This window comes from Nanorana parkeri, unplaced genomic scaffold (assembly GCF_000935625.1).
Source record: "Nanorana parkeri isolate BGI_ZX_2015 unplaced genomic scaffold, ASM93562v1 scaffold25, whole genome shotgun sequence".
Lineage (NCBI taxonomy): Eukaryota > Metazoa > Chordata > Amphibia > Anura > Dicroglossidae > Nanorana > Nanorana parkeri.
Window position 1 is genome coordinate 1,403,457 of NW_017306293.1, and position 15,257 is coordinate 1,418,713.

Consider the following 15,257-nt stretch of genomic DNA (forward strand, 5'->3'; position numbering starts at 1 on the left):
CAAAAAAATTAAAAAAAAAAAAAAAAAAAAAAAAAAAAACTGTTCAACAAACAATGACAATGATGTCATAATAACACTTAAGAGACAATCCTCCCCACATAGATCCTGAAATCTAATGACATGTATAGTAGACACACACACAGCATAACAGGATCACCCGTGATTATTTCTTTTTTCAATGAAAGCTGTAAATTTATCACCGACATTCACATTTAAAATGACAATAACAAGAGAGAGGGGGAGAGAGAGAGAGAGAGGGGAAGAGGGAGATTTACTAAATGTTTAGGGATCAGGATTACACAAGTCAGCCAGCACAACATCCCTATCCCTCCCCCTCCACTGGGTAATATACAGGTGAAACCTGGGGGTCAGGGTGCTGTTAAGGGACAGCCAGCAGTGCCATACTGGACCCCTCATGTACCCTGTATAGGCGAGTCCTCCTAGTAAAGGACAACTGCCAGCCCTATACTGGACCCCTGATCTACCTTGTGTAGGGGAGTCCTCTAGTCCTGCCAATAAAGGACAGCCAGCAGCCCCATTCTGCACCAGATGAACCCTGGGTAGGCGAGTCCTCCAGTCCTGCTAATAAGGAACAGCCAGCAGCCCCATTCTGCACCTGATCTACCCTGTGAAGTGGAGTCCTCCAGTCCTGATAAGGGACAGCCTCAATCTGATGTACTCTGTGTAGGTGAGTCCCCCAGTTCCGATAGGGGACAGACCCAATCTGATGTCCTCCAGTTTTGATAGAGGACAGCCTCAATCTGATGTCCCCTGTGCAGGTGAGCCCCCCAGCCTCGCACTGATATCCTGATTTGGTAAAGCACAGCAGGTGCCTGACGTCCCCTGGCACAGCAGACACGGGGTCGGGCTCTGGCACACACCGCACTGATCACCCCATAGTCCACCTGTCAGGCCCCCCACAACACGACATATTTACTTTGATGGACATGGCTCTGCTCCAGACTCCGCTCCTCGCAGCTATACGAAGTGGTGACAGGAGAAGGAATGACACGGGAAACCTAAAAGCCATGACAACTGAGGCGGGGCTTCACTTAGGCGGCCCTATAAAATTCCCGGAGGACACGCCCTCCCAGTGGCCCGCGCTGATTGACATGCGTGTTTGCGCTTTCACTGCAAAGTAAAGCGCATGCGTAAGCGAGGCATCATATGCACTGTCCTATTCGTGGATTCGAAAGACCTGTGGGCGGGGTTAGAAAGAGCGGTGATTGGCCGTGGTCCCGGAAGTAGTTTCTGTAGCAGCCACGTGGGTTCGGGAGACGGGAAAATGAAGCTGCTGACACATAACATGCTACGGAGCCACGTTACCGGGGTGACCCGGGGCTTCCCTCTCATCATCCGGGTATGGAGCTGTCTGCTTTATGTTCAGGTCCCTTGGGTGCTGCAGCCTTAAAGTCAGACAGCAGTCTCTAGTGTGCTGTAGGCAGAATAGAGAGGATTTCTGATTGGTTGTACATCCTTTGTGCTCATTGCATGGGTGCATGTATAATGTATGACTTACATTGACCTTCTCCCCCCATCTACATGTTCAAACTTTGAAAATAGCTTTCCTTTGCAGTGTTTTCTTCTACACTGGTGTGATATCTGATAACTGTCAATTGTGCCGGTGATATCCGATACCCAGATAGCAAGGATAACTTGCCACAAACTTGTGGCAGGGTTAAATTGTAATTCTTGTTAACTTGCTGCACACATTCCTGGCAAGTTGTAGACTTGCAGAACACTCGCAGCACAGGTTCTAGTTGACACTTTTTGAATTTGTAGCAAATTTGCTTGGCAAGTCTACAGCAAGAGTCCTGCAGGTCTTAGCAAGAGCTCAAAGTGTACAGCACTTTTGCAAAGCATGTTGATCTGGAGACTTGCAATGCACTTGCTGTAATTGTGCAACAAAATTGTGAAGCTTGGCAAGTCTGCAATAGTTTAGCAAGTCATTTTCAAACTTGCAGCTCAATTGCTTGCTGTCTGGGTAACTGGTAATTGTGCCGGTGATATCCGATAACTGGTAATTGTGCCGGTGATATCCGATAACTGGTAATTGTGCCGGTGATATCCGATAACTGGTAATTGTGCCGGTGATATCCGATAACTGGTAATTGTGCCGGTGATAAACATGAGAAAGAATTACGAATATAAGATCAGTTTACTAGCCATCCTCTGCATCATCGTAATTAGCATGGTGGTCTTACATGTGACTATAAAAGATCTTACAACAAACATGTACTTTGCTGGACTAGACAAAGTGACAGGTTCACTTGATTGCAGGCCTAACAAACAGTTTATTTCCTTACATTCCCCACAATGCCAGTACTTCCAGGTATGGGGTACCATGTGACATCCTCCACTTCCTGCAGTGCCTGGGCAACCAATCACTGCATGAGGACAACTTGCCCAGCATATGTTGGGGGACTGCAGTGATAGATTCAGAGCAGGAAAGTGTAGACTTCTTGTGGAGCCGGTTATCAAATTATAGGTTTGAGGCTAAACTTTATTTTATTTCTTATTTTAGTTTTGGATAGATTAAAGGAGGGTTATTATAACTCCTTTCAGCTTTTTTTTCACTCCCCCCCCCCCCCCCCCCAATTGGGGAGATTTCCCTTTTTACTTTCTGCCCAATAGCCACAACAGGAAGTGCAAGGACATTTCTCCAAAGGGAGGGAAATCCCAGGTGGTCAGCAACATCACCAGAAATGGTGTCCCATCGGAAGGTTTCCCATCTGTTCCTGTTCTGATAATAACCCAAACACTTGTGATTTTCTTTCACTTTCAGTGATTGCGGTCACCAGGTCATATAAAGGGGGTGACTCTCTCTAATGGGGACAGTACTTTGACGGTACAGGCTGTAAATCTAACCGTTTTGTCATTCTCCTGTATTTCTGTCATGATTTAATGATCCCCACCGTGTTCTGTGCGCTGGATGTGTGCTTCCCGCCTCTGTGCGCTGGATGTGTGCTTCCCGCACTCCCGCCTCTGTGCGCTGGATGTGTGCTTCCCGCCCCTGTGATCTGTGCACTGGATGTGTGCTTCCTTCACTCCCGCCCCAGTGCTCTGTGCCCTTGATGCGTGCTTCCTGCATTCCTACCTCATTGCTCTGTGCTGGCATAGTTGAGTAACAGCTACACCCCTCATCACAAGCGGCATCATGCAGACCTTTAGTGCCGAGGTAGAGGGGGGTGTGTCTGACCAGGTCTGTTTGATTACAAAATGCAGTCAAATGCAGTTTTTCTAATTGAATATTTTTGTGATTTTTTTTTTTTTTTTTTCCCAACTGGGTTTTAAATTTCTGAAAGATTCTCTTTGTGATAATTGATTTTTTTTTGTTATACTGAATTATCAGGCAGATGATGTCAAAGTCAATTCTGTGGACTTCAACCGAGAGTTTGTGTCCCGCATGATCCCTAAATTAGAGTGGGAAGCCTTGGTGGAAACCGCAGAAAGTGTGAGTAAAGTTCATTGTAGTGATGTTTTTATCGCCACAATTTTTAGAGTTATGTAATGTTGTAATGTAGAAAACTCCAGCACAATGCCTAAATGAAATGCATGTATATTGTTGTACCTACTGAAACATTTTTTGTCATTCTGTCCAGCCCCTTGTGTCATTTACTGGTACACTGCTTAGCTTCTGTCCAAAGTGTTCATCTTCCTCTGTGCTATGTAGATTGAGTGTAGTCACAATGTATGGGGTCTTCATGTGTGGAGCCTAAACACCTCTCCCTTCAATGTCTGAAGATCAGTATACCTCCCACACTTGTGGGTTGCATTACACCACAACGCATGGTAACGTACTAACATGTGTTGTGGTAGAGCACGATTTAAAAAAAAAAGAGGGTCATGTACTTCTTTAGATGCATTAGGTAGCCCATTTAATTAAATGCCTTACTGCAACCCACGGTCACAAAAAAGCTGTAGAGGCGAGCAGGGGCGTACCTAGAAATCACAGGGCCCCATAGCAAACATTTGTATGGGGCCCTGTGATCTCTAGTTACAGCCCACCTGAGATCCCACACAGCCCACCTGATAGTGACCCTGCAGAGCCCACCATAGACACTGCCGATCTGCTATGGAGTACTGGTCTGATGTCTTGGCAGAGGGTCTCAGGAGGGAGAGATGTGTAGGCAGTGGAGGCCCTGTAAGCAGGCGTAGCGAAGTTCCCCAGGAGGCTGCTGCACGGGACCTAACGCAGCCAAATCAATTTGAAAATGAAATTGCCGAGGTCAGTGATAAAGCAGAGTGCGGAGGTCAGAGCTGTGACGTAGAGTTCAGAGGTCAGCTGTATGCCGCAGAGTATAGAGGGGGGGCGCAGAGTATAGACACTTACTGTGCATATAGATTGTTTGATGTTCTTCCCTCTTCCTCTCCGGGTGGGGGAGTGGTGATGTTTTCTGCTGTGAAGGCTCCAGTCCATCATGGTGCCTCCAGACGTCTTCCTGTTCCAAGGACCCGCCCTACTTCTGTAAGCCAGCCAATCGTGGTGGTGCAGGCTTCCCCATAGCTGCTGGAGTGGGAGGAGCTCCACGTTGCTGCCGAAGTGAGCATCATTCAGAGCAGCTGAAAGCTGAATCGGCTTTTCTCCTTCCTGGCCGCTGCAGCTAGAGAGCGGCCGGGAGGAGAGTGGTAAAAGTCATCTGTGATCGCCGCTGCGGCGGCCATTTAAAGGGGCCTTCGCCCGGACCGCTTCGGCATTTTTTTACTAGCCACTGGAGGCGAGTTAGGCGGCTGCGAGGCCCCCGGCGACCTAACTCGCCTAATTAGAGAGCCGCCTCTGCGTGTGGATAATGGTGTGAACAAGCCCTGACATACATAGGAGAACTGGAGCAGACAAAATCTAGAGCAGATTTTGCACTACAACCAATCAGATTCTTTGTCTCATTTTCAAATTTTAACTAGGCAAACTGAAGAGAGATGCTAATTGGTTGCCAGGGGCAACTGCCCTAGATTCTTTATATTCCAGTTTTGATGCATTCCACCCACAGTGTCTTGATGTCTTGAGTTCTTTAACCCTTTAGTTAAGACACATTACTGCTCATCTAGTTTACAAACGATAAAATCTGCCAGCATGGTACAGACAGGGTTAATTGTGGCAAACATAACTGCCCATCCCCCTCCTTAACATTACATAGCGAGGGAGAACTGAGTAGGATTTTTCCAGTCCTGGAGTTTTCAGAAAAACGGCATTTAAAAATGTAAGCAGCAATTTGTAAATATTTTTTAGAGCCTTGGTTCTCAACTGGTGGGTCGTGACCCAAAAGTGGGCCGCGCCCCCATGTTTAGTGGAACAAATGACAAAAGGATCGAGAGGTGAGCGAACGCCGGTATATGTTCGCTCACCTCCCGATCTACTGAGCCGACCTGTGACAGTCTCATTGTCACACGTCAGCTCGAACTATAAGGTGAGTGAAAAACACTCACCTCATAGTTCTCCTTTTAATATAGTACAAACAGCAAAAAGTTTTCCCAGCACACTCTAGCCAGCATGCACATGGGGGGGTCTCAGCTGCCTTGTGATGTGCGGGATCCCTTGTGCGTCCCTGTACCTTTTTTAAGGAAGGTTGGGCTTCCTACTGACAAACCTGCACCCAATTTGATCTTATGCCATATGTGCTCAAAGATGGAGAGTCTCATAGTTTATAGTTAGGACCGCACTAGCTAGAGGTGCCTTGGCGCGGCTGTGCGGCTTTCACATTTTCTGCAGAAGACGTGTATCTAAGCCTCTGTTTTTAACCTTAGCGGTGACAAGTTTTTTTGCATGCTGGCTGGCGAGTGTGCTGGGAAAACTTTTTGCTGTTCCCATGTTTAGTGGGTCGCTGCGTGTCTTCCACTTTTCTAGGTGAGAGGCTCCTCTGCCTCGCCCTAGCACAGCACTGTCAGTTCTTGCGCCAAACAGCTATTCGAAATATGCTTCCCTGCGCCAAGTGTCAGCTTGAGGTGGGGTGGGCCGGAGCTATGACCATCCATACTTTGATTGCTTACCGCTCCCTCATGTGTCTTGTAGAGGTGCCAGGACCTGAGATACGTCACATTCTGGCTCCCGCCACCTCTACTGCGTACGCAAGGGAGCTGTACCAGCAATGCAAATATGGATGGCGCTCCGTCACAGCACAGCAGCCCACACTGCACCCCAGGCTGAGGATCCACTCCAGTTCTTGTAAGGTAGGGAGACTGGGGTTGATGTTTAAAAAATAAATACAATTTTTTTTGGAGTGCGTATATGTGTGTGAGATTGTGTCTGTGGTTGTACCTGTCAGTGTTTTAGAGGGCCCGTTCACACTAGTTCAATGCGTTAATCGAACAGTCCTGTGCGATCAACTCATTGTACCATGCAGTGGCAGCTACTACACGTTCTGGTGAATGGCACCCCAAACGCACCTCCCTCTCACAATTCAATTGCCCGCATCGGAGCGTGCGCTACCGCAATGGTGTGCATTCCTTTGCAGTGCGACTTGGGTCGCGACTTAAAGGAGAACTGAGTTGAGTGATTTCCACTCATCTCATAGTTAGAGCCGACCTGTGACAAAGAAGCTTTCATAGGTCGGCTCTATTGATCGGGAAGTGAGCAAACACATACCGTTGCTCGGTCACTTCCCTATCATCTCCCTACAGAGAGCGGTGACTGCGTCAGTCACCGCTCCCTGCAGGAATTCCCCCCTCTCCGATCCTCCAGCGCTGAGTGGCTGCTGGGATTTGTAGTCCCTCTACAGCTTGGAGTCCGTGGCAGAACTACTAGGGTCACAGCGTTTGCAGCTGCAATTGGGTCCTGGTGCTCCAACACTGACCTAAAATCATAGGTCTGCATTGTTTTAGAAAAACTGTCGCGAGGCGCATGCGTGCAGGGATCTAAGATGGCCGCGTTTTAGATCTCCTCCGTGCCACCCGGGCAATCTCCCTCTGCCATCGTCTTTCCAGCGGCACCAGCAGCTCACCTCTGCCTAACCGGAGTTCGACGTAGACCCCCTGCCCCCTTTCGCCGATGGGGAAGTCGGAGAAAGCTCCGCAGACCCGCAAATCGGAGCGCGCTGTGGAGACCGCGAGGCGGCCTTCCAAAATGTAGGCCGCAGGACCACCGCCATCGAGCACAGAATTGATGACGCCACCTTAGTCCTGGACGACCATGAAAGGACGGACGAACTCGAGCAGCTCAAGGACAAACAGGAGGACTCTGAAAATAGGGCCCGTCGCAGTAATGTCCGCATCCGAGGCCTCCCAGAGTCTGTTACAGACCTGCACGGTTCCATGATGGCCTTCTTCCAGGAATTGGCGCCGGACCTCCCTGTGGACCGTATGGAGTTGGATCGCGTGCACCGCGCACTAGCTAGGCCGAGGCCCGACGGCCCTCCCAGGGATGTGGTCCTCAAGTTCCACTACTTCCGCTCCAAGGAAAGAGTTCTACAGGTGGCCCGCAACAAAGTCCCCCTCACCTTTCAGGGCTATGACCTGCAGGTCTACTCGGACCTATCCCCCGTTACGTTGGCGAAACGTCGTGCCTTGAGGCCATACCTGATGTGCCTGAAGCTACCGCTGGGGATTCCCCTTCAAGGTCTTTTTCACATACCGAGACACCCCCTATCAAGCCTCGACGCCCACAGATCTTCGCTCCCTCTTCCAGGAATTGGACTTCGTGATCCCACCGGAGGAACCCCCTGATCGCCCTGCTGTTCCCCATCCGGAAACGCTCCCATCACCACACCGCTCTCCATCGACCTCGGAAGCGCCAAGGGCACGAAGCTCCCCCTCAACGACACCGTCCAGGATCCCCCGGCACCTGAAAGCAGACGCTCTCCAACCTGACGGTCACGGCTGACTTGCACCCCCCTGCCCGACATCCCTCCATGGAGCCTCCGAAGAGTCTTCGTCCCGACAGACTGCACGCAGTCCCGTCCCTAGACCGGGTTGGTATGGTTTGCCCCATTTGGTGGCTGAAGTCGTTAACTGAACCTAATTGTTGGATTCTTTATTTTTTGGTCCTCTTACGTTTTTGTTTTTGGGTCTTTTCCGGGACTTTTGAGTTTTTATATGCGCGATGGATCTCGGGAGCCCACGTTAGGCGGTTTGCCTCCTGTGCCCTACTCCCTCCCGACATCCATCCCGCAGTTTGCTATCTACTATGGTCTCTTTTTGCCCTAATTATACCCTGTAATTGCTGGTCACTCCCAGACATATGGTGCACCTAGGCCCCTGAAAGGATTAGGTGATGAATACTAGTTCCCTGCATTCCAGGACCCAGCTGGCAAGGTTTACCTTTATTTTACTGTTTGATTCCTCTCTTGTGTGTGACATGTTAAGCACTTATTTCCAGGTTTGCCCCCACACCCCCTATGTCAATCCCATGTAATGGATCCAGGGAGCCTACGCTCTGGCAGTGCCTCTCTCATACCATCCTGCCCCTCCTCCCAGTATCCATTCCATGGTATATTCTAAGATGTTTAAGTAAGCCTTATTGCCCTCACCGCTCCAGCCATTGCTCGTCACCCCGGCACACCTACATTACCTGAGCCTGGGGACTGCCGTGGTGACGATCACTGTCTCACGTCTCTCCCCCCTCCCCTCCTTGCTGTATTCTCTGTATGGTGCCCATTCAACTCCTATTTAGGGAATTCCCTGCCCGGGTGGTTCCCTGCGCCTCCTTCCTGGTTCTCTGCTCCGGTAACCTCCGGCCTTGAACCCCAGTAGAGTGTACCGGCTGGTACGCTCCCTAACACTTTCCCTCCCACCTTCATCTCCACTGCGTCTCTATCCCTTCCTCTCCTTCTCGTCCCTGCCCGCCCTCTTCCCTGGTCCCTCTTTCCTACGTGTGTCTTGTCGTCCGCCCTCTCGCACCCACTTCCCCGCTGCCCCCACCCCCCTGAAGTACAGAGTCCCTACTCGGGCCACCGGCCCCGAGCAGCACGATGCCGCTCCGCTGGCTCTCCCTGAATGTACAAGGTCTCAACTCCCCCCAGAAACGGACAAAAGCCTTTCACTATCTCCGTAGCCGCCATATAGACATGGCCTGCTTTCAGGAAACACATTTCTCGACCTCCAGTGCCCCCAAGTATTTTGATGCTTTCTTCCCATCTGTGTATCAAGCCAATGCCTCCACGAAAACCCGAGGTGTCCTCATAGCCTTTCCCAAAACAGCGAACTTTGTCTGCACTAAGCAGATAGCAGACCCAGAAGGGCGGTACCTTCTCTTGACGGGCAGGCTTAATGACACTGACATCACAGTTCTTACCTACTATGCACCTAACTCTAACTCAATTCCTTTTCTCACCCACCTTTGCTCATTACTTGTTGCGCATGCAAAAGGTACTCTCTTCCTGTGTGGGGATTCCAACCTGATTCTCCATGCCCAACTTGATAAATACCCCCCAGGTCCCACTGCGCAACTCCCGCACAGCCAAAGCTTCCAACAATTGCTCCTCCAGCATAACCTGGTGGATGTGTGGCGAGATCACCACCCCATTGGAAGGGACTATACCTTCTATTCTAACCCCCATCGTTCCCACTCTCGTATCGATCATGCCTTTCTCCAAAGGCGCTCCCTCTCACATTCTCCCTATACCCTGGTCGGATCATGATGCAGTGCTTGTAGTGTGCTCCTCCGTCCTAAGCACACCCCCCTCGCCCTCCTGGTCCTTGAATGAATCGCTGTTCTCGCTATCCGATATACTCACGGAAATCCGCATGCGTACCCTTGACTACTTTCAGCTCAACACTGGGTCGGTCCCCTCTGAATCGCTAGTCTGGGAAGCCTATAAGTCGGTCATACGTGAACACCTGATCCAAATAGCTTCTAAACGTAAAAGGGATCGCAGCCGGCATATTCAGAGTCTTGAGTCGGAACTGGACCAGAGGTCTCAGGCCTTCAAGTCCAACCCTACGATCGCTAACCGTACATTGCTGGCGTCGACGCGGGCTGCGCTTGATCTCTGCCTTACAGATAAAGCCGAACGTTCCATGCGTTGGATGAAGCAGAAATTCTACGCGAAAGGCAACAAACCCGACTCTATGCTAGCCAAACGCCTGCGCACGTTTGATAGTGTCCCCGCCCCAATCCCCCTCTGCACCAGATTGGCCACCCGTACTAGTGACCCCACCAAAATCCTATCTGAATTCCGTCATCATCTCTCCAAGATATACTCGGCCCCTTCCACATCCTCCCTCGATACTATCCGTGAATTTCTCTCCCGAATTACCCTTCCAGATATCCCACAAGCCGGTAGGGACCTCATGGAGACGGAGATCTCTGCCGTCGAAGTCAAACAAGCCATTAAAGCTTTTAAAACGGGTAAGCGCCCGGGCCCGGATGGATTCCCCGTCCTTTTCTATAAAAAAACTATCGGAAGAACTATCCCCCCCCACTTAGCCTCCCTCTTTAATGGTCTCCTGAAGGGCGACTCCATGTCCCCACACATGCTCACAGCGAATGTTGTAATGATACCCAAGCCAGATAGAGATCCCCACTCCTGGGCCAACTACCGCCCCATTTCCTTAATAAATGTAGACGTCAAGATCCTTTCCAAAATTCTCACTTCCCGTCTTAACCAATTTCTGGGGTCCCTGATCAAAAAAGACCAGGTCGGCTTCATGCCCTCCAGACAGGCCGGGGACGGGGTCCGGCGGGCCCTTCACCTGATGCACTTAGCCAAATTACGCTCCAGAGAGATGATGTTGCTGTCCTTGGACATTTCCACGGCCTTCGACATGCTCTCTTGGCCGTATCTCTTTGAAGTCCTCCGTCACTGGGGCTTTGGCTCCAACTTTATATCCTGGGTCGCCGCCCTATATGCCTCGCCCCAGGCCAAGCTTCAGTACTGTGGCTTTGAATCGTCCCTTTTCCCGATAGCGCGTGGCACTCGCCAAGGTTGCCCCCTGTCACCCGTCCTTTTTGCCCTAGCCCTCGAACCCTTGGCGGAATACATTAGATCTAACCCCGATATTCAGGGCCTTGCGGTGGCGGGCACACTGACTAACCCCCTCCTTTCCCTCCCAAACCTCCTTAAAGCACTCTCAGACTTTGCACTCATCTCAGACTTACGGGTTAACCAATCCAAATCCCAAGCTCTTGATGTCTCCTTGACGCCTGCAACACTAGCCACACTCAAGCTCTCCTTCCCGTTCACCTGGGCCCCCTCCCTTAAATACCTGGGCATCCGCCTGACCCCGACCTATGACACCCTGTACGCAGCCAACATTCCCCCCCTCCTGAAATCCCTCACTAATTTGCTGACCTCCTGGCAGAGATTTCCCATCTCCTGGATAGGGAGGATCCATGCAGTGAAGATGACCTTCCTGCCCAAGTTACTTTACGTGTTCCGGACCCTGCCGATCCCCATTCCTGGCCATATTTTTCGCATTCTCCAACGAAGGATACTCGCATTCATTTGGGGCAACTCCCGTCCCCGCATTAACCAAAAACTATTATATCGCCCCAAACTCAGTGGAGGTCTTGCAGTCCCCAATCTTCGAGCGTACTATACGGCAGCCACCATTGCTCCCTTAGCTCTATTACATTCAGCAACCGAACTCCCACTATGGGCTTGTCTAGACATGGTGGACTGTCATCCCCAGCCCCTCACGTCCCTGCTGTGGCTCTCCCAAACTGACCGGCCCACTAATCTCAGCCCGATTCTTAGACACGCCCTGAAGATTTGGGACGGAGTTCGGTACTCCGGCAACCTGATGTCACCTCACCTCCCTCTACTGCCCTGGCTCAACTCTCCATTATTCCCACCTGGCGCCACCGATCCTCACTCGTTCGCATGGTGGTCCCGTAACGACCTGACCACTGTACACTCCCTCATCTCGCTCTCCGGTGTGAAATCGTTCCAGCAACTCCGCACCAATAGATCCATTCCACTCCGGGAATGGTTCCGCTATACCCAAATAAGCCATTTCATTAATTCGCTCCTGAAAAACACCTAGCTCTCTCGAGAATGACCCTATTCGAACATTGCTGCAACTCAGATCCACACGCCCCAGGTGTCATTTCTCTGATCTACTCCTCTCTACTATCCTCCACTTCTACCACCCTTGCTCCATATCAGCGTCAGTGGCATGAGGAATTGGGCAGATCCCTAACCCTTGAGGACTGGCAGCAGACCTGGTCAGCAATAGCTCGTTGCTCCCGCAACGTATTCGCACTCGAGAACTCCTACAAAGTGATGTACCGTTGGTATTACACGCCTGCCCGTCTGGCGAAATATATCCCCTCCTACTCCCCACACTGCTTCTGGGGCTGTGGCGCATCGGGTACCATGATCCACATTTGGTGGACATGGCACCGGGAGGCACACCTCTGGAATCGGGTCTACGAGTTACTCAATTCTCTCTTCCAACTCACCTTAACGAAGGATCCGTGCGAGGCATTGTTACTCCAACCAATTCCACAGCTGACGCGTTACCAGAAACACCTTGTGTCCCACATTTTTGTCGCCACCAAAATGACAATCGCCAGAGCGTGGAAAACTCCAACCCTGAGCTTCGGGGAAGTTAAAAATCGCCTGGACGATATTTTGGTGAACGAGAAACTGACGGCAGTCCTGTCCGACGCGCACGATCGCTTTCTACTGATCTGGCAACCTTGGATTGACTACTCTAAACCACCTTCCTTCGATCCACACCTTCTATCCATTTAGAGGCTCTGTACTTCCCACCTCCCCCTGAACCCCTCTCCCAGCGCACCATCCTCCCCTGTCTTACTCCCCCTCTGTTCTGTCCCATACCCGGTCCTCCCCTCCTTCCCCATTTTCGTGTCCTCTTCCTTTACTTCCCCGGTTATTATCCCTAAACTAATTTGTGCTGCTTGACCCCCGTCTTATCGGTACCAGAGGGCCGTAAATGCCATTGGCCTCGACCCCACGATACCCAGGCATCGGACCTGATAAACCCTCCCGTGTTGCCCCATTTCATGTTAATTTGGGCCTTACCCACTGAACCTGAACTGCAATAGCTCCTTCTAACTCCCGAATTGCATTCTGGCACTTGCCTCACTGCTCCTGTTATACGGCCTGCAGGGCTCTGCACGATGCTGTAGCTGTTTGTTTTCTGTTTAAGTGCCTTATTGCAGGGCTTGCATGCCCCACTTCTGTTCTTTTTGTAATCTTTTATGTGAAAAAACTGACAAAAACCAAATAAAATCTTTCTGAAAGAAAAACTGTCGCTTGCATCCCAACTAGAACATTTCACCTCTATTCCTGTTCCAGTTATAACTGTAAACTGTTGGCTTTCCCACCATTTTCTGTCCTATTGACAATGATCAGGTTGACTCTTACCAGCAGGGATACACACAGACAGCAAGGAACCCTGATAGGCATTAAAAAAAAAAATGTAGCTTTAGATGTGTTTTAGTGCTTCTGTCGAGTGTTGGGATGTATGAACTGCTGAAGTTTTCATGTAACATAACATTTTTTTTTTTTCTCGCACAGCTTGGACATGGGTCTGGCCTTCCCCGAGAACTTCTGTCTGGATATGAAAATGATGAAGAGTTCCTGAAAAAAGTTCATCATGTACTACTGGAGGTAGTGTAAAAAACGGTGCACATTATCAGTGTTAGTATTTAATCTTCCCATTCTACATTTCTTGTGTTTTTGTCTTGTTAGGTTGAAATCCTTGAAGGCGCCCTGAAGTGCCCTGAATCTGGCACAGAATTTCCCATCACAAGAGGAATTCCCAACATGCTTATTAATGAAGAGGAATCCTAGCAAACCGTTCTGTCTCCTGCAATGTAAATATTTCTCCCATGTTTTATTCTGTTCAATAAATGTTGTGTGTATTGTTCTTGGATTGATGCCCATGTCTTCTCTTGGGATGAGACGGAGGTGCAGAAAAAAAATAATGAACACGCAAGGAAATATCCCTGATGTTTATTGCAGTCCAGGCCTTTTAGAGCCATATCTGTATACAGTGATCTGTATATAATATACATTTCTAAGCAATGAGGTATATTACATATGCACATTATTCTATATACAGAGAGTTGCCCACCACAGTCAGGGCTAGAAGTCAAACTGCAATGTAAATACAGAGAAGTGGATTACACAGATGAAAATTCAGTTAACATAAAGACAAATAAAAACAATTTCTGGCCCACTGACATAAGTGAGCATTCATTGACACTATAGAACTACTGAAACAGGCTGCTGCTGCTGGCACAGAGGGTGATGAGACAGGACAATGCTAGAATTCAAAACGAAGACTAAGACACACCGTTCAGGGTACAGATGAGCTGATGTCTTTTCATTCTGAAAAAATAATATCCCGTCCTCCAATTCCTATATTGCTGTTTAAACCACACAATTTACAAGATATACTTCAGGAATACAATTTGGCCAAATACCTGCAGCTGATTATTATCAGGGTTAATAACAATAGAAAGTGCAGAACCCATACTAACCAATCCGAATCTATCATGTACCTATGTGATTATAAAGACTGGAATACATAGGGCCTTATTATACAACAAGAGCGGGACACTTTTTAATGAGTGCTTTTGTATTATAATCAGGAGTAGTGTTAAATGTAATCTTAAAGTAATAGTTAAATTGGCACTTAAAGTAGAACTGAAGCAAAAACTTTTTTTTTTTGGGCTAGAGTAAGTGAGTGTTATATCCCCTGCCAACATTGCCATTGGGAAGATTTCGCTTCACTACCTGTCTGGTAGCCACAACAGGAAGTGAGCAAATTCCTTGTGGTCAGCAGGGTCACAAGAACTAGTGTCCCTATTGGAAGATTTCTCATCTATTCCTGTTCTGGTGACAACCCAACATTTGGGATTTTTGTTTCACTTTCAGTGATGATATTCACCAAGACAAATGGAGAGAATGAATCTCGCATACAAGGACACAAGCAGCAATAAAATCTGACAGGGGTTGTAATCCCTCTCCACTATATCCAAAACTAAAAAAGTTTTGGCTTCAGTTGCACTTTAATGTCTGCAAAAGACAGCGAATACAAGGTCAATGAGCACTGATTCCTATCTTCTTTTTCTTGAAAAGCTACGGTTGCTGAAAGGTCTTAACCTCTTACCTTCTGCTGTACATTTTTAAAACCGCGCTCTTTTTATTGTCTGTGATCGTGTGGTCACAAGCATAGCACATAATCCATACCAAACTCCTGTCCTAGCCAGGGGCCTGCTATAGGTTTTCCCTTACACACCAGAAGCTTTCTCCCCATGGCACCCTGGTGGACAAAGGCTGACCCCCCCCCTCTCCATTCTATCCAAAACTGAAAAAAAGTTTGGGCTTCAGTTGCATTTTAAAATAACT

The 15,257-nt window shown here is 49.1% G+C and overlaps 2 protein-coding genes across 3 annotated transcripts in view; one reads left to right on the forward strand and one right to left on the reverse strand.

Annotated features, from left to right (window-relative positions):
• Window positions 1-1,077, reverse strand: part of PRDX5 (peroxiredoxin 5) — an 18,323-nt gene extending 17,246 nt beyond the window's left edge. The window contains exon 1 of the mRNA XM_018565170.1: window positions 938-1,077. Coding sequence (XP_018420672.1) covers window positions 938-1,030 — 93 coding nt within the window. The 5' untranslated portion in view covers window positions 1,031-1,077. The remainder of the gene's footprint in view (window positions 1-937) is intronic.
• Window positions 1,078-1,241: 164 nt separating this feature from the next.
• TRMT112 (tRNA methyltransferase 11-2 homolog (S. cerevisiae)) lies at window positions 1,242-13,775 on the forward strand. Of its 2 annotated transcripts, XM_018565665.1 has the most exons (5): window positions 1,242-1,360; window positions 3,353-3,452; window positions 11,024-11,031; window positions 13,419-13,511; window positions 13,593-13,775. In XM_018565665.1, exons 1-5 carry the CDS (start codon window positions 1,286-1,288, stop codon window positions 13,692-13,694), a joined length of 378 nt encoding a protein of 125 aa, XP_018421167.1. In that variant the 5' UTR covers window positions 1,242-1,285; the 3' UTR covers window positions 13,695-13,775. The 2 variants fall into 2 exon arrangements, with proteins under 2 accessions (XP_018421167.1, XP_018421158.1); XM_018565656.1 differs by lacking the exon at window positions 11,024-11,031 and having other exon boundaries at window positions 3,353-3,454.
• The last annotated feature ends 1,482 nt before the right edge of the window (window positions 13,776-15,257 follow it).

Excerpts from the sequence above, each read along its gene's own strand:
- TRMT112 (XM_018565665.1), top strand. The coding sequence starts at position 1,286 with ATGAAGCTGCTGACACATAACATGCTACGGAGCCACGTTACCGGGGTG. Across the intron at positions 1,361-3,352 it reads GCTTCCCTCTCATCATCCGG|GCAGATGATGTCAAAGTCAA; the intron begins GTATGGAGCTGT and ends CTGAATTATCAG. Across the intron at positions 13,512-13,592 it reads TTCATCATGTACTACTGGAG|GTTGAAATCCTTGAAGGCGC; the intron begins GTAGTGTAAAAA and ends TTGTCTTGTTAG.